The sequence below is a fragment of the Vigna unguiculata genome, chromosome 7 (genome assembly GCF_037176805.1).
Source record: "Vigna unguiculata cultivar grain cowpea cultivar isolate G323 ecotype 2 chromosome 7, ASM3717680v1, whole genome shotgun sequence".
NCBI classification, from domain to species: Eukaryota; Viridiplantae; Streptophyta; class Magnoliopsida; order Fabales; family Fabaceae; genus Vigna; species Vigna unguiculata.
The window spans coordinates 1,209,317-1,228,242 of NC_140798.1; the positions used below are offsets into that span (position 1 = coordinate 1,209,317).

At 26.4% G+C, this 18,926-nt stretch overlaps 1 protein-coding gene across 2 annotated transcripts; it reads right to left on the bottom strand.

The window, feature by feature from the left end:
* Positions 1–335: 335 nt before the first annotated feature.
* LOC114190686 (cytokinin riboside 5'-monophosphate phosphoribohydrolase LOG7-like) lies at positions 336–3,914 on the bottom strand. Of its 2 annotated transcripts, none has more exons than XM_028079664.2 (7): positions 3,715–3,914; positions 2,597–2,694; positions 1,889–1,919; positions 1,654–1,753; positions 1,424–1,494; positions 771–914; positions 336–672 (listed from the first exon to the last, which is right to left on the bottom strand). In XM_028079664.2, exons 1-7 carry the CDS (start codon positions 3,820–3,822, stop codon positions 583–585), a joined length of 642 nt encoding a protein of 213 aa, XP_027935465.1. In that variant the 5' UTR covers positions 3,823–3,914; the 3' UTR covers positions 336–582. The 2 variants fall into 2 exon arrangements, with proteins under 2 accessions (XP_027935465.1, XP_027935466.1); XM_028079665.2 differs by lacking the exon at positions 3,715–3,914 and adding an exon at positions 2,907–3,604.
* Positions 3,915–18,926: the final 15,012 nt, after the last annotated feature.

Sequence of the window (18,926 nt, forward strand, 5' to 3'; positions counted from 1 at the left end):
TGAGCAATGGGACATCTAAGTTTTCTTATTCTTAATAATATCTCAATAATTTTAAGTTTAAGATCTCATAGAAAAAGGTTCACTAAAATATGTTCATAAGATATAGAGTGGTTCTTAAAGTTAAGATTTGAATTTTATATAAAACTTTTATCTTGAAAATAAAAAAGATGACATTAAAATAATAAAATTAAGCTTTTAAGTTTTCAAAAATTCGAATCCAAGAATAATTGAGTTACATGATTAAATGGTCAATTTTTCTTGCATAGCATTCTAATTTTGATAACAGTAAAAAATTAATGAAGTCCGAAAGAGAAAGAACATAAAAAACAAGGATCGATAAGATAATTAACTTCCATTAATCGATGATTTTTTCATATTTTTGACCTACCCTCGTTTTCTGTATAGTAGTAGGGGCATCAACATAAGTTGGAAAAAGAAAAAAACCAAAACAAGAGGATGATGTATGATCCTACGGTTCCTATGCCCATATATATATTGACTATATTATGTACCCAAAATACATAAAAAAGAACAACAAAATGATAGAAAAGATCCCAAAAACTAAGTCTTCATCTTCATCAGTCACATGGCAACTTCGGATTCAGCCACATAACTCAGTCTTTCTTCCCACACCAACTTGGACACAACTTCATCTCGTTCAGGCACATGTTCCTGTTTCACAAAACATCATATGATTATTGTCCCCACTTAACAATCATAATCACCATCATCACCATCTTAATTCTTAATTAACATGATTTTTTACGCACCTCAAGCTCCCTAACCAACTCTTTGGCTGTGGGGGCTGACACGATAATGCGACGTGCCTTTGGAGAAATAAAGCCTTCATCAACGGCCTTGTCAATGAAACACAACAACGAATTGTAAAATCCATCCACATTCAACAGACCCACCTGCACCACACAATAAAATTCTTAATCATAATAATATTAATAATAATAATACATAGCATTGACCATTAACTTTAAAATTTGTGTCGTTTCCCTCAATCATTTTCTCTATGTTTATTCATCGTGGCATATCTTTCTCCCATTCAAACGGAGAACCATCAAATAATGTAACGTGACAACGATTAACTATACAAAATCTCTCATGTGAATCTTCAATTAAATACCCCACATGTGTTTGTTCCATTCTCAAGCTTTAGCAGGCTATTTATTTAACTTGTCTAATCCGTATAACTCAGAATTACGACATTATAATATAAGGAGATAGTGAATGAATGCGTAATATCATGCGTCATGTGGAACCAAAGTTTTTTTGATTAAGGCAACAACAAGTGCTACAACTACAACAATACAAATAATACGAGATTTGACTTGTTCGTTTTTATATTCATTCACACATCAGAAAGAACTTTGTACTAAAACTGAGGAATAATAGTTCATTGATTCATTCATACCGGTTTGCTGTGGATTCCAAGCTGAGCCCATGTAATGATTTCGAGCAATTCTTCGAGTGTTCCATATCCCCCTGGTGTTTGAAAACAACAAGACATGAGTAACAGCAACATGTGTTGATGTTTGGTTCCACCATTCAAAAGACAGAAAATCCCCACTTCACATGACTATGTCGTTAGTTACTTTCAGTTTTTGTGTTTGTGTCAATGTAGTTATCAGTTATAATCCATACCAGGAAGGGCAATGAATGCATCAGCTTGACGAGCCATCTCAGCTTTCCTCTGATGCATATCAGATACTGCTCTCACTTCACCAATAGGTTCACCAGTTATCTGTATTATTAATTTCCAACATAATTACCATTATTAAATTACTGTAACATAACAATTTATAACCACACAACAACATGTAATCACTGCATAAGAGACAGCATAGTATAAAGAGACAAGAGTTGTTTATTTATTTACCTCAATTGGCATGAGACTTCTCGGGATAACACTGCAAAACCGAGTCAAATGATGCACACCATCAGTCAAAAAGACAGAAGTGGAACTATTTTATAAGAGGAAAAAATGATTATCTCAATAAACAAATAACAAAAGAAACAAAGACCAATTTGAATTCCCCTCAACCATGGATGATGATGATGATGATGAACTTTTGAAAGTGCATGCAAAGTAAAAGAAACAAAAAAATGGAAGCCAATGGTGTGACTCCGATTCCTGAGCAAAAACTTTCTACCGTTAAAAGGTATTCAACTTTTATCCAACAGAGCAAAGCTGTTCAAAAGGCTTCTAACCATAGGTAAAGGTTAAGACCTTTTCCCCTCTTTTTTTTAACACCCCCGATGCAACATAAAGCTACATTAACCATCAAACATAGTAAACTTATATTTTATTTATATCCAAAATGCTCCCTTTCATCCAACATTTGGAAGCTTTAATCCAAAATTGATGTCACATGTTGGAGTTTTTTTATCCAATGATGCTCTTAACATAACACATTTCTTAGGAAACAGAGAAACACGCATGGGACAAAACAGAAGGATTAAACATCATAACCCACTTTGTTGTATCAATCAACAAAATGATTAAGGTGGTCTATATATCATAAAACATAGACATAGAGTGAGATTAAGAGAGAGAGAGAGAGAGAGAGAAGAAAAAAAAACAAACCCCAGAACATGGCGTCCACCATCATGAACTGCCTGAGAAACTAGACCCATCAACCCCACGCTACCACCTCCATAGACCAAATCAATCCTTCTCTTAACCTACAAAAAAAAATCACATCGAAAACCAAACCAGTTAGACACGTGTCACTGAGTTAATCATCATCATCATGGAAGAAACAAACAAGCTAAGTTATTGGACACAAGCAAAAATAAAATACTGATAAATTTACTATAGTATATTATTCACCAAGTGGTCAATGGTAAAGTTTGGTGACAGGGAAAAATCATTTTAGGGTGCAAATAAAAATTACCCCTCGACCACAGGGAAAAATCATGGAGCTGATGAAGCTTGTGGGGAATGCCAAAGGCTAAGAGCACGCTTCATAGTGCAATGATGCCAAAATTGCACGTTCGTCCTCCTTGAAACGCGCACAGAACATTTCTTTCTCTATTTGTTTTTTTTATGGTTCAGTTGGAAAATTATTGACACAAAAAAGAAACGGAAGAAGAGATAAAAAAAAAAAACAAACATGTTACAAGCATAACATAGATCATGCAAGAAAGCTGCTCAACTGACAGCAGGTTCCAGCTTGCAATCTTGCAATCTCTCTCTCTTTCATGACAAACTCTTAACCTAAACCTTTCTCATTCCTCATCGATCATAACCAAGAGTTGAGACCTTAAAGATTACGTTTCTTACCTAAAACTTATAGAATGAGAAAACAAAGTTCAGAAAGAGGAGAAAAGAAACTGCCGCAGTCTTTGAAGAAAATAAAAAAGAGGCTTCAAACACCCTTAAATGAAGCAAGTTCATTGAACATGGTAAAAGTAATAGGTAATAGGACAAAAATATGATAATGCTATAGGGTACCCAAAATCAAGTGGATGAAGATTTAAGTTTCTAAACTATTTTTCTTTTGTTTTTTTACTGAGTTAAAGTGTAGAGTGTATGAAGATAGAGGAAAGAAAGAGTGCAGAATTTGATAACAACAATTGGGTGTCTTTATCATCTGAAAAGGACTTGTGATCTGAAGAAGAAGGTGGTGAAAGTGAGTGTAGAATGGTAGAAAAGTGAAAGTTTTAAACTACAAGTGTTGAAAAGTGTTGAAGTAAAATTACCATCTCCTCGCCAAGTTCCACAGCAGCTTCTTGGTAACTGGCTTTGTTACCAGAACTGCTTCCACAGTACACACAAATCCTCTTGAACTTGGATTTGGTCTCTTCCATTTGTGATGTGTGAAGTTGTGGAAGAAAGAAAAAAAGGGTTGAGAATGAGATAACACAGAGAGAGTGAGTGCTTGATAATGCAGAAGCACTTGTGTGAGAATGTGTATATATATAGAATATAAGTGCTTGGCCCTTCACGCTCGTCAATTAGAGCTTTTTTTAAATGACAAAAATGCTTTTTCTATTGTTCTTTTTCGGTTTGTTTTTGTTCGCGTTGAGTCATTGACCCAACAAGAAAAAGCGAAACCAAACCGTGAGATTATGTGTATTGTGTATGTTATCCTTTTTGGAGTTTATTTATTACATGGAAATAATAATGCCACAAATACATCAATTCTCTTTTTATATATACTCGTACAATATTATGTCGAATTTAAAAGATATTTTTTTATCTTTCATGTAATTTTAACAATTAAAATAAAAAATAAATCTTATATTATCATTATTTTTTTTATATTAGATATTTGATAGATTAAATTTATTTTCGTATTAATTAATAATTTTAAACTTAATATATATGTAAACGTCGTATTTCGTGTCTTATATTTTTTTAATTTAATCGTATTTTTTATCCATATCTATTTTCGGACAACATAGGTATGTAGTAATTTATTTGAAGAATTTACTCAGGATTCATTGAAAATGAATCTTTTTATTTCCTTTTTTGTTTTTAGAAAACTAGAACAAAGCCTACTTCGGTGAAATTTTGGGAAATTTTGTTGTGGATATTACTCATCCTACACTATCACACCCTATGTTATCCACATCATATTGCACGTGTTACTTGTGCTAAATATTTGAAAGGAAGATGTAAATTATGTAATATTTAATGAAATTATTTTCTGGAAAAGGATTTTTGTCTTCAAACGCCAAAGTTGCACGTTCTTCGTGGAAGGAAGAGGGAACATACCACAAAATTGTCAAAAACTAAAAAATGGGTTTGATTTGTGTAAGTTCATCATAATTGAATGTTGTGTGTCCGGGATAAAATATAGGTTTTCATTTTTTCTTTATGTCATTATTTTTCATTGTTTAATTATTTTAAACCCGGTTAAACTACTTTTGTAATGGGATTTTATTTTGAACTTAATTGAAAAAAGAAAAAAGAAAAATAAGAGATCCAAATTGAATTACACGAACAAAACTTATTATCTCTTCTTTACAATATATGTTCATAACAAATGGATGACCAAATCCAAACTCAATTGATACAATATTATAAGAAATTCAAAATATTAGTGAACACCTGCATGAGATGAGATATAAACTTTAGATATGTTTAACAATTATTTACATTTTATGGATATTTAACTTTGGAAAGAAATTAATGTGAAAAAATATAGGGTTAAATATGTTTTTAGTCTCTTAACTTTTAAATGTGAAAAAATATAGGGTTAAATATGAAACAAACTTCGATACATTTTGGTCCCTAAATTTTTAAAAATGAATAAATATAGTTCTTTTAATTCAATTACGTTAATTTGTTATGACGTGTCGAATACATTTTTCAACAAATATTGTCAGAAGTCCCACATCGATCATAGATAAGACCAATTCAAAATATATAGTGGATGCGATCATTATTTTATAAGTTGATTTTGTAATATTGAGTTAAGTCTAAAATCCACTTCTAACATAATATTAAAATCAAGTTATAATATATTTAGGTAAACTTTTTTAAATATTCTATTTCACTCCATTTAGAACTGTTAACGAACTATGAATTAATTTTTAATCTCACACGAATAAAATTAAATTCTAATTTTTAATGAAAATTCAATAACAAAAATAGTTAGACCCAAAAAAATATATGTGAAAAGCTATAAATATAGAGTTGGTTTAACCGTTGGATATCGGAAAGAGAGAAAAAATGGATAGAAGGTACTAGGTTATGGGATGGAGGGAAAAGATGAAATTAGTAGTAGAGTAGGAAAAAAGAAGACATTGGAAGTCGTGAATACTCTTTGCAGATAGCAGAAATCAGAGATTGCAGAATGCAGAAATTGCAGAATGCAGAGATTGGATCAATCGGTTTGGCGGGTAATGATTACACTTTTGCTTGATTTATGCAACATTTTCTCATCTTCATCTTCCAAATTTTTCTTTTTCTTTCTCTCAGATTAACAAAACTCAGAACGAACGCAGAACAAGTCAGTTCAAATCATTACCACCAAAACAAAAGGGTTTAAAACTCTGTTTTCGTTTTACAAACAAAACTGGAATTTTTCTCATTAATATAAATTCTTTTATCACTTTTTCTCTTACTATTACTTTCAAACCTTTCTTTTACTTACTACATTGCTTTCATTTTAATGTAATATTCTTTCTTTAAACTAATAATTATAGTTAATAGTTTTTTTTTCTATATCAATAATCCTTTAAGTTTTTAAAATATTTTCTCCAAACAACATCAATTGGACGCGACCTTTAATTAATTGAGAGGTTATTTTTTCCTCTCCACAACAGTGTTTCACGTGGTGGAAGTAAAACTTAACTAAAATTTATATCTTAAATAACCGTTTGATATTCAGTAAGTGAATGATTTTTCAATAAAAAAAAGGTATAACAATCTATTTTAAATGGAGAAAAAGTAATAAATTATTGTTGTTCAATTAAAATTTGAAATATAAAATAATTTCGGATCTCAATTTATCAGCAACTAAAATTGTTTATTTATAGTAGTTTATTCATCACGGAACTTTGAGAGAGATGAAAGATTGAAAAATAGAACTAAGAAAATGAAAACGAAAAATATTACGCAATAAATTTTCTTCAATATCTAACACTGATTTGTGAAGAAATATATACATTAGTTATATTATAAAAATTTCGTTATTTTAGTAATTACATCGTTACTATTTTATTAACATATTATATTATAATGTTATATACTAAATTTATTGACGACAAAGAATACAATCATTATCCGGTAACTATCATAAGGAAAAATTTATTCAGTACGTTCTTATCTTCGAACTTAATTAATAAAGTTGAATATTATTTATATTTATATTCATATTTATATTCGATCGATGTGAGAATCATTTAACAAAACTAATACGAGTTCATGCAATAACCATGAGTCAAATTTATTTATCATTCTAACTAAATCATTTTCCAATAAAAATATAAAATATACACTTAATGTACAAATATTAGAATAATAAATTTAACTAATTTAAACTTTTATATTTTATAAAGTAATTTATATTTATGTATTCTTACTTTCAAATATAGCTTTTTTCACTAAAGCTCTATTATAGATTTTTTATTTTAATTTTAAAACTATTTAATATTTTAAAATATAATTTTACATTAAATTATTCTACAAATTTTTTATTATATATATATATATATATATATATATTAGCTACGAACTTTTCTCTGTATTTTATCTAGTTTAAACAATTTTTTTTCTTTTGTGTTGACATGTACTTTGCATTGTTCTATCAAATAAAGAAATATGTTATAAATTATTTTGTTTACATGTTTGATATTTCATATTCTTTTCGTATTTATAAATATATTATATATTTTGAGAATAGAAATTACGATCGATATAGATTCACTGTCATGTTTTGATAATTATAAATATATTTTATGTTTAATTACACATTATGTCTATGTTTTTGTCTAAAAATATTAAGTTGATCTTCAATTTTTCAAAAAATCAAAACTAAATTGTATCAATTTTTACAAATTGAGACTAAAAAATTTGCAAAACCAATTTGATATTTTTGAAAATAAAATTAAATAAAATTAATTATACTAACACAACAAATCATCCTTATTAATTTTTTATGAAAAATCCATGACACATTTCAAGAATTTAATAAAAAAGACCAATTTACATTAATTTTTCAAAACCCAAAATCATATTCCATTAATTTTTACAAATTAAAATCAAATAGGGACCGAAAAAATTGGAGGACCAAAACATTTTTAAACTATAAAAATCATATGTATAATTAAACCTATATTGTATATGTAATTAATTTTTACAAAAATATTTACCCTATATATTTTTTCTCAATCGCCAAACGATCATCTCACACAATGACAGATCTTGACAAAAAATGTTGGAAGGGCAAAAATAATATAATTTTAAGATGATTAGATTTGATTATTAGTATAATGCTTTAGAAAATGAATTCTCTAACTGAATTGATAATTAGTCTAATGGTTTAAAATATATGAAGAAATAGAATTTATCTTCTTTTCATCAATAGTTTCTTTTTTATCACTTTTAAAAAATGAATTTATTCTTTTATTCTTTATCAATATACTTTTCTTTTGTAAATAACATTAAAAAATAATTTATCATAGTATTATTTTTATAATTGAGACACATAATTATTAAAAGAAAAATATATTATAATCAAGTCATAATTAAAAATCGATTATGAAAAAACACATAATACATCATTTATTTTTCTTCTATATTCATAAAAAATGAATATACAAAAAACTCATGAGATAAAGAAATAATGTTTTTCATTATTGAGACGAGAGACAATAAATGGATGCGATAAATGAAAAATAAGAGCAAAAATAATGAGTTTATTTCTAACTTTTTTTTTCTTCAAGAATAGAAAGAAAACATATAAGAGTAAGAAATGATTACAATATTAGAGTGAGAAATTATTACAATTTGTGAAGAACTAAAAAGATAATGAGAAAGAAAATAAAAATTATCTTAAAAAATATTAGGTTTAATTACTCTTTTGATTCATGTTTTGGTTTAAAATGTTAAATTGGTCTTCCAATTTTTTAGTTTTAATTTGGTCCCAATTATTGAAAAATTGATACAAGTTGATATTTTACGATTAATTTCGTTAAATTTTTTAAAACAGATCAATGACTTTTTTACTAAAATTGAAACTCTTAATATGAATTGTTTGTTTTGTTGGTGTAATTAACATTATAAGATCAATTTTTGACAAAAAGATGGACCAAAAGGAAATTAAGCCTAAATATTTTTATTCTTTATTATATTTTTAATTTAATTTTTATTATTTATTAACACTAAATGTTGTGCTTTATAAAATAAATGAAAAAACACACAATTTAATTTTCATCAATTTTTAAAATATACTATCTACAATTTAATAAATTTTAAATATGTATATATATATATATATATATTATATAAATTAAAAAAAAATTGGGGGGCCGGGACCCCTCCCTCCCTGCCACTGATCTCACACACATATATTTACAAATTTTTTCCAAAAGTTTTATTTTTCATAATTAATTAAACCATATACAAATATAATATTTTCACAATAAAGGAAATAAAGCTACAAATTATAAATCATTTTCTTGATTTTAATCTCATCTAATATTATATTTGATAAAAAGCGGCATATAAAATAATCGTTCATAAATTTATATTTGATAAATTCATTTTTAATTTATTCTCTAAAGTTGGAAGAAAATAGAATGTTAATTTTAAAATAACTTAATTTAAACACATATTTCTTCATCCAACATTATATTATGATTAACTTTATCACGTGTAGAAACATAATTTTGTGAGTTATTTTGCGTACAACATAATATAAAACTTCTTATCATATAATATAATTACATGGCTAATTCCACGAGACACGATGAATTTTGTTTTTCTATTACAGTGACTATTGATGTTATAAATAATGTATGTTCCATTAAATAATAGTTTTTAGTACAATAATTACAGCAACAACTATATGAAAGTATTTCCCTTTACAATCAAAACACAATAATACTTATACTAATCAATATAAATAATAAATATAACACATAAAAATGTTTCAGACTGAATTGAAAGCGCGTAAAGTATTATCTTTAGAATCAGAACATTTTCAGGTTTAATAATATTTAATCTTTTTATATATATATCCTAGCGAATATAAATGCATTCTTATATACAATCCATATTTTTTATCATACTAAAATATTATAATTATAAAAGTTTCAAATATATATATATATATATATATATATATATATATATATATATATATATATATATACACACACAACAATTATTTTAGGAGAAAAATGTATATAATTATTTTTAGGTATAAAGATTATGAAATTATCTAATTAAAGAATGATTAAAATGAATATAGAATGTACTTTTTATATAATAGTAATTAGCGAAAAATATAAGCGCCTGTTCGAATTTTCGAAAAACATAAAAATAATATAAATTATTATTAAATATTAGAATTAAAAAACTACAAAACATCGAGTTTTTTAAAATATATTTTGAATGGTCTTATATTTTTATTTCATGTAAAAGATGATGAAAACTCAAATTAAATGGAATAGTTACAGCAGTTATATATAGAGAAAATGGTTTTGAAAAAAAAAAAAACTTATGTAAGCGAAATATTATAGATATATAAAAGTAAAAAGCGGGAGGAATGGTAATGATAAATAAAGCATTATATGGTCGTAGAAAGTGAGACTAAAAAAAACATAATTAGGTTAAAATATTGATTGTTGATTAATAAAAAGAAAATGATATGAATGAATTGGTTAGGATGTGTTTGCCGACACCACGAAGGTGTAGGCTACGTTGATGACAAAGAAGGGTTTGTGTTGAGAAGAAAGAAGAATGATTGGTGCAGCGGAGGAGTTGTAGCCGTTGATGGATCAAAACTGTCTTCGGACTCAGACATCAAAAGGAACATCGTGGGACCTATCAGACGTTGATGTTGGAAGCTACGGTTATAATGTGCACGTGCAACAACGCGCCGGCAACCTCACCGACTCCTTTCACTTCTCATCATCATCATCTTTTCATCTTCAGAGACTAAAGACTTGGGTAAATCAAATATTTTGGGTAAAAAAATTAAAACATTATTTAATGTTATAAAATTATTGTTAATGAATTTCGATATGAACAGAGTTCAAGAAATGAAGTAGGTTTTCTGATATTCAGTGTGGATTTAACACGATTCTGAGGATGAAAGCTACGGCCATTAACCCTGTGTTTGTATTTCTGAACATATGTGTTTCAAAACAATAATTTCGGTGATTTGTGGACCAACCTGTTTTTTCAACGAAGACGAAGACAGAGACGTTTGTTTGGAAAATGCAAATGTCTTCAGGCTTTTGGGATTTCAGTGTCGGAGATAGCGTACCGCATGGAAGTAAATAATTAACATTCTAATTCGAGTTGGAATGGATGAATTTGCAGTACGATCGTGTTTTTATGCTTTGGTTTGAGAACATATATAATTCAATTTTACCTTAATAGATCATACCTCCAAATTGTATGCATAACCGCATTAAGTAATATAATAACAAGGTTAAATATGTTTTACTAATCAATTTTGTATTTAGACATTTTGAAAATTTTGATCAATTTAACTTTTTATTTTTTAAAATACATAAATTTAATTTTTTAATTAAATTTTATTAAATTTATTCGATATTAAAATAAAAAATATGTTAAATAGTATTAACAATTTAAATATAATCCTAAAATAAGTACGAAATTTTAAATAAGTCTAACAAAATTTGATTAAAATAACTAAATTTATATATTTTACAAAATAAATAATTAAATTAATCTAAAATTTAAAAAGTGACTAAATCTAAAATTCACTAAAAATTAACAGAAAAAAATATATTTAACCCTATTATAATATTACATTAAGTAATCTCATTATCATTTATAAGATAAAAACAGATCCAATGATACATTTGAGGGAAATGCAATCTTTGTAGCTTCATATAGGTCTTAAGTGCTAATCGTTTGAGAGTTATAATTAACAATTGAGGTGACGTTCGTTATGCTAGTAATATTTCAACTTTGTATTGCTTTTTTAAATTTTTTTCTTTTACTTAAATTCACTTTCATGTCTCTCAACGTGTAATTTTAGTTCTTATAAATATTTAATAAGATGTTTAATCTTTTAAATCTCGAAAGTTAAATCATTTTCATTTGATTTTAACATATAATCTGATTTTTAACAAAAATACTAGCAAGTTTTAAGTTTTAATAGATGTGAAAGTTCATCACCAAATTTTTCTCTTAATATCTTATGTAAATAGGTGATTAACATTGTCACTACTACTATAAGCTATCTTATATTTTTATCATGCAAAATATAATATTGAGTTAATCAAAAGCGTTTACCTTCAAACAAAAATTAAAGGACCACAAATATAATTAAAAATTTGACATTACCAAAAATTGTACATTCATAAAAATGGGCCAGAGTCTTTTTTTTATTCACAACTTTTTCCTTTTAATGTTTGATAAAGTTTTAATTATTATCGAAAGAATAAGGTATTATTGCAAAGTTTAATTATATTTGTAGATTCTAAAATATGGAGTGAATTCACCCCTGCCCTCAAACTTCAAAACTTACTTTAATTATTTAATCTAACTTTTAAAAAATATAGTTTTAGTGTCCTTGAATTTATTATTTCAAGACTAAAGTTCGTTTCAAATTATCATTTTAGCTTATGAAATTTAGAACGAACGACTTGAAAAGTATTTTTTAGATATTTCTTTAAAGATCGAGAGACATTTATCATTTATTTTATTTTCAATATTTTATTATTTAGAAACTTAACATTCAAATTATATTAAAAATTTTATTATTTTTTTTGGAAGTCTTATGTTGAAATAAAATAATTTTATAATATATAATTAAGATATAAACCTTATCTTATAAGTCAATTTTATAAGATTGAATTAAATTTAAAATTTATTTTTAACATTTTTATATTATCTTCTTGTTTTTTCTTAGAAAAAATATAAATTTGATTATAGTAAAAAGGAGTTTATTGGAGTAATTTTCATTGAAAAAAAAGTTTTAATTGAGAAATAAATTTAAGTTTCATCTTATCTTATGTATAACAAAAGCAGGGTTTTTTTTTTTCAAACTGGTGTAATTTAATTATGTATTTCCTGAAATGGTGTAAATTTTTTTAAAATTCCAGCGAAGGGTAAGTCGTGATTTAAATATGAAGAAGTCGTGCCAAAATGAGACGTTTTTAATTAAAATGAGTTGAAGTCGTGCCAACATGGGGAGACTTTTGTGTTATGAAGAAGTCGTGCCATGTTGATTGAGACGACTTTAATTAAATTTAAAGCAAAGTCGTGCCAATATGGGAAGACTTCAGTATTAAATTGTTAATGAATAAGTCGTCCCATATTGGAGAGACTTCAGTGTTGTGTTGATAGTGAAGAAGTCGTACCATATTGGGACGACTTTACCTCGAATAAAAATTAAATATTTTTTAGTCATATTAATTAATTAAATAATAATGCATATAAGTAATTAAAAATTTTATGATGTTTTGGTTTGTTATAATAGGGCATCAAAGTTATCTATGAGAGCCTGTGCCACAAGGAGGTCTTCTTCGGTGTCGTCTAGGTCTTAATTGAGGGCTCTAAACTGGATCGTCATCATCATTATCTTCATGTTGTTGTCTTTGGTTTATATCTTCCACCATTTGTGGCGGCATTGTAGGTCGATAATATTGGTGGAAGGATGTGGGATATGCATATAAGTAATTCTTTTTTTTTTTTCTTTACTTTTTTATATCTCGGTACAATACAAATTTTAACTTTTTTATTCAATTTAATTTTATCATAATTCAATATTTTTTCTCTTTTCAATTTTTCTTTGTTATTCACTTACAACTATAGTCGTGCTATTATGACCAAACTTCCTTTATACTGAAAACACTAAAGTCGTGTCATAATGGCAAGACTTTCTTGAAACCTAATACTGAAGTCGTGCCAATATGGCAAGACTTTCTTAAAACCCTAATACTGAAGTCGTGCCATTATGGGAAGACTTTCTTAAAACCCATTACTGAAGTCGTGCCAATATGGCAAGACTTTCCTTATTATGAAGTCGTCCCATTATAGGACGACTTTGATTATTCTCGTAATTATTTTAAGTGAAGTCGTCTCCGAATGGCACGACTTCATGAAAAATATTGAAGTCTCTTCAATTTGAGACGACTTCAGCTCAAATCAACCAAAGTCGCCTTAATTGGCACGACTTCTTTAAGATGAAGTCGCTCCATCTTCTTACGACTTATCTCTGCCGGGAATTAAAAAAAAATCTGCACCATTTTGAAAAATTGGAAAAAAAATTGCCCCACTTTGGAAAAAAACCCCAAAAGCAGAATATATACTTTTATTTTATCCGTGTAAATGGTATTTTTCTTATTTGATGTATTTTGGATATTTGTTTTCCATTTTTGTGAGCTATGTTTAGAGTAGCGTAATAAAGAAAAAGGTGAAGTGCAGAAGACGTCTATGTCAATAAAAAAACATTTATTGTGAGTAGTCGTGTCGATGAAAAGAAGAATGATGAAGAAATGTAATGCAATGAAGTGTGATTAGACATTCGACACAATCCAGACCTGTAACTTTTACATTCTCAAATTATTTTCATAATTCTAAATAATATATTTTTTTTCTATTTAGTTCTCGTAACTTTCTAGGTACTTTTACAAATATGGTTTAATTTATTTTTATATTACGGATTCTGTTTAAAAAAATTACGGATAGGTTAAATCGTGTTTTGTATATACGACTTTATCTTAAAGGAATGTACATTTTCAATAAAATCGTAGAAGCAGAGCACGATTTTCTTAATATAGTTTGAAATTGTGGTCGAGAATGAAGATTTTAGTAAAAAAATTGCTATATTGAATTCCTACATGTGACGACTTTTATACAAATTTATTTGGTGAAAACAAGCTATTATAAAGTTTCTAATAACTTGTCAGTTGTGCATATCATTTGATGGGTATACGTAGAAGATACTTTGATGTTAAAATTAGTAGATAAACGATCAAAAGAATATTAAATGTTATAATATATATGTGATTAGTCCAGAGAGTGATCAATCAAAGAGGGTGATCGACCCAAAGAATAATAAAGTTTAACATTTTCATATTTTAGAATAATTTTTAGGGTTAAATATGTTTTTGTCCCTTAAGTAATTTGAGTGAAATTTAAAATTAGTTCATCTTTGAAATTTTTAACTAATTTAGTGATTTATCTTTTGAAATGCGTGAATTTAGTAATTTTAATCAAATTTTGTTAAGTTTATTTAACGTTTCAAACACGTTTTATGATAATATTTGAGTTAACATTGAAGCGAAAATGTGTCAAACAATATAAACAATTCAAATAATATCATGAACAGATAGACTTAACAAAAATTGGTTAAAAGGACTAAATTCACATATTTTTAAAAATGAATAAAGAACCAAATTGGTCAAAATTTTCAAAAAAAGACTAATTCTAAATTTTACTAAAACTTGAGAGATAAAAACATATTTAACCCTAATTTTTATAATCACTCTCAAATATATCATCAGACAGTAAAAATAAGATGCTAATGAATAAATATAATTCGTATGATTGAAAGTAATATTTAACAAAATATATATATATATATATATATATATATATATATATATATATATATATATATATATATATATATATATATTCATATAAACACATAAAAAGTGAGTACATAGCAAATTTCGCTATTTCTATATTAGGTTGATGTTTTGCATGTACTCAACAAGTTTATTATTGGAATTTTGTCCAACTTCTTGTTATTTAATATTACATGTAATTTAGAATATCAACCAAGCTAAAATATTTATTTATTTTTAATAGGTTTATGTGCTTAATACCGTGACCATAATTAGTCACAATCTCATTCCATGTCTTGAGCTTTTCTCAATCTAATAAATTTAGCGCACACACACATGACAAAATTGTGAGAAGCATTATTTTTACTTGACAATATTTAACACATTTATTGATAAAACCGTGTTATAAAGTAATTTAGTAGTAAAGTTAAAAAAAATGAGAAATTATTGGTTCAACGTAAGTTATGAGATTGGATATATAGAAAAATATTTTAAAATTATCCCATTGAAATTAAAAAATATTAAAATTTTAAATTAATAATGTACACCTTTATAAACCAACTATGTAAAAGTGACTCCACAAATATCATCATATAATTTAAAGAATTAAAAAAAATAATGTAAATAGTATTATAAATTTATTTTAAGACCACCTAAAATCTTTAAGTCACTTATTTTTTTTTTTTCTTTTGGGTCTTTTAGGCTCATCATCCTATAGAAAATTCTTACTTACAACAATAGCAACTATCTTGTCATAAGAAAAAAATTGTCCCCTTACTACATTTAGTCAAAGTTTAGCTTTTACTATGAACCAATAGTAACAGTGGTCCATGTTTCATTACTCATCCTCCATGATTTATTCCTCCATATTAATGTCCAATATTATATCATTAAAATATAGTCACAATCGCTTCATTTTTAGGTTTTTTTCAAACTTAGTGCTTAATAGTTCAACAATTCTACAATTCAATCACTTGTCACTTTACGTGTCTCTCTCCCTTCACATGCATCTTCATTTCACGATAGTAACATATAGTTTTTATGATCTCTGCATTCTTCCTTATTTCACTCGTCAAATATTCTCCAAACTTCATAATAAGAAAATAAAATAAAATAAAACAATGATTATCAAATCAATGAAATCTCCATAGCTTAACATGTGAATACAAGAAAAATGTAAATTTTGACAAATAAAATCCTCCACATGTAGACGGTGTCATACCAAGAAGAATAACACGCTTTCTTCATAAAAAAATATTCTAAATATACTCATAGTCTAATAAATTCATCAACACATGTATTGAAATGTGCATGTTAGGACTATGGAAGGAAAGATTTACAGGAGAAATACAACTTTAATGAGATATGAGTCAAACCAGATAAGACATTAATACAACTCTCAACTCAAAATCTTAAGACAACAAATTAATGTCTTTATCTTTATATAGTGTTATACTTTCTTATTTCTAGTCAATGTGAGACTTAGACTCACACTTAGATTCATAACAATCTTTCCCTTAAGCGGCAAGAACGGTGATGTAATTGTGATAATTGAGAAGTTAAATTAAAACAATAATAGTTATGAAAGTGAGCAACTTTTGAATTTGTTAAACTTGAAGAAGATGAACAAAGTAAGCAAAATGCAAGTTCCTTTCAATTGAAAATAGCATCCAACGGTTTATATGTTTATAAGAATGTTGAAAATGTCTTTGGATATTAATTCTTCACTATTATTTTTTCTTTCACATGTTGATTTTTTGAACTGAGTTTTACTTTGAAATGAAAAAGAAGAAAACTTGCTTATGTAAACCATGTTTACAAAATAAAGTTCGTTTAATATAATCAACAAAATTTTAATGCAAACACGCATTAATAAGTACACAAACGAATATTAAAGGCATGCTCAATTCTACTTACTTTTGGTCTCCTAATAATAAAGATGCATTATTCACATAATTTTCTGTTAGCTTATTGATAATTAAGATGTAATTCTTAAAAAAAAAATTGCCGACAAATAATTTTATAAATTATTCTCAGATTGCACATTGTCGACCCTCAAATTCTCTCATCCTTTTCCTTCAAATGTCTGCAAAAAAATTCAGAAGCTTTAGTCAAACATAAGTGTCTTTGGGTGAACTTTAGTAAATAAAAGTGCGGCCTTTACGTTAAAACATCTTAAACATCTTCGTTTCAAAAATAAGTACCATTCTTTGGGATCTCAGTGAAAATCTTCCCAATAAATTAAAATGAATTTTGGATTTATTATCAATTTCTCAATATATTGGACCCTTATCTTAAATCATACATGTTAACTGTTTTTTATTTTTATTTTTTTAAAGAAGGAATGATAAAACATCTAAAATTTATCATGTGAACCAACCTTTAACTTATTAAAAATGTTATCACATGCCAAGTAATTCAATATGTCGAAATAGTCAACTTGACTAAATGAAAGTTGGTCAATCTAACTTTAATCCATCGAAATTTAAGTTTATATAAATAAATTTACATGTTTATATATTTATACGTAGGTAAAAAAATGAGTGATGGATTAAAAAAAAAAAACTTAACTTGATATTTCTATTTTATTTTAAACTTTTTAAGAAAGTTTTGACGACTGAACCTGTTTTATTTAAACAAAGTGAAGTATATTTTTTCAACTCATCTCAACATCATGTGAATATGTCTCATACGGTGGATCAAGATATATATATATATATATATATATATATATATATATATATATATATATATATATATATATATATATATATATATATATATATATATATATATATATATATATATATATATTGTATACTACCTTCTGATCGATTACATATATATTTTGACTGGTCTAAGATCTTCAATATGTCTACAATCTTTTTTCCGAAATTTTTGTGCACTATTCAACTAATCAAACTATAGAAAGAAAATATCAATTGTCGTATGATTATAGATTTTAGGACAAAAATATTTTAAAGATATAAATAGGCTCATAGCACAAAATAATACATTTTGAAATCTTCAACTTAGACTTGTATTAAAAATTTGACATTGCTTAGAAATAATGAATTTATGATATATAAATAAATAAAAACTTTATTTTATAAATAAATTTTTTAAAGTTAAATTTAATTTATACTCTATTCTTTAAAATCATATTAGAACTATATGAAATCTAACATAACGAATTTTATAAATTGATGTAAATTTTACATTTTAAATTAATAATTAATTTTTAAAGTTAAATTAAATTTATTTTTTTTAATAAATTTAATGGCATGTTTGAAAACCTATATCGAAGAAAATAATAATAATTATTTTAAGATTGAAAAAAATAAGAAATTTTGACGCCTTACCGACTAAGGTGAGAGAAATGAGATAGAAGTGAAAGCAATGTATGGTTTGAAGTGTTTGAAGATGGGATTGAAAAAAAGACAAGACAAGGAAAAATAAGAAGCATCAAATCCAAGAATAGAGAGACATGTTCAATGAATCTCCTACCATGAACTTAGATTTTGTTCACGCACTTTTACTTTGCCACGTTGGAATTCAGTTTTCAATGTCACTGCTAAACAACATATTATATTCTGTGTACCACCGTCAATTCTCTTTTTCAACATTATCACAAATTAATCAAAATCACTTATCACTTGCACAACATCACTTCTACATAATAT

What these genes read in the sequence shown, in the direction of transcription:
- LOC114190686 (XM_028079664.2), bottom strand. Translation starts at nt 3,822, where the DNA reads ATGGAAGAGACCAAATCCAAGTTCAAGAGGATTTGTGTGTACTGTGGA. An exon ending in TGGAACTTGGCGAGGAGATG is followed by an intron (nt 2,695 to 3,714) that starts GTAATTTTACTT and finishes TTTTTTTTGTAG; the next exon opens with GTTAAGAGAAGGATTGATTT. An exon ending in GAAGTCTCATGCCAATTGAG is followed by an intron (nt 1,754 to 1,888) that starts GTAAATAAATAA and finishes TTAATAATACAG; the next exon opens with ATAACTGGTGAACCTATTGG.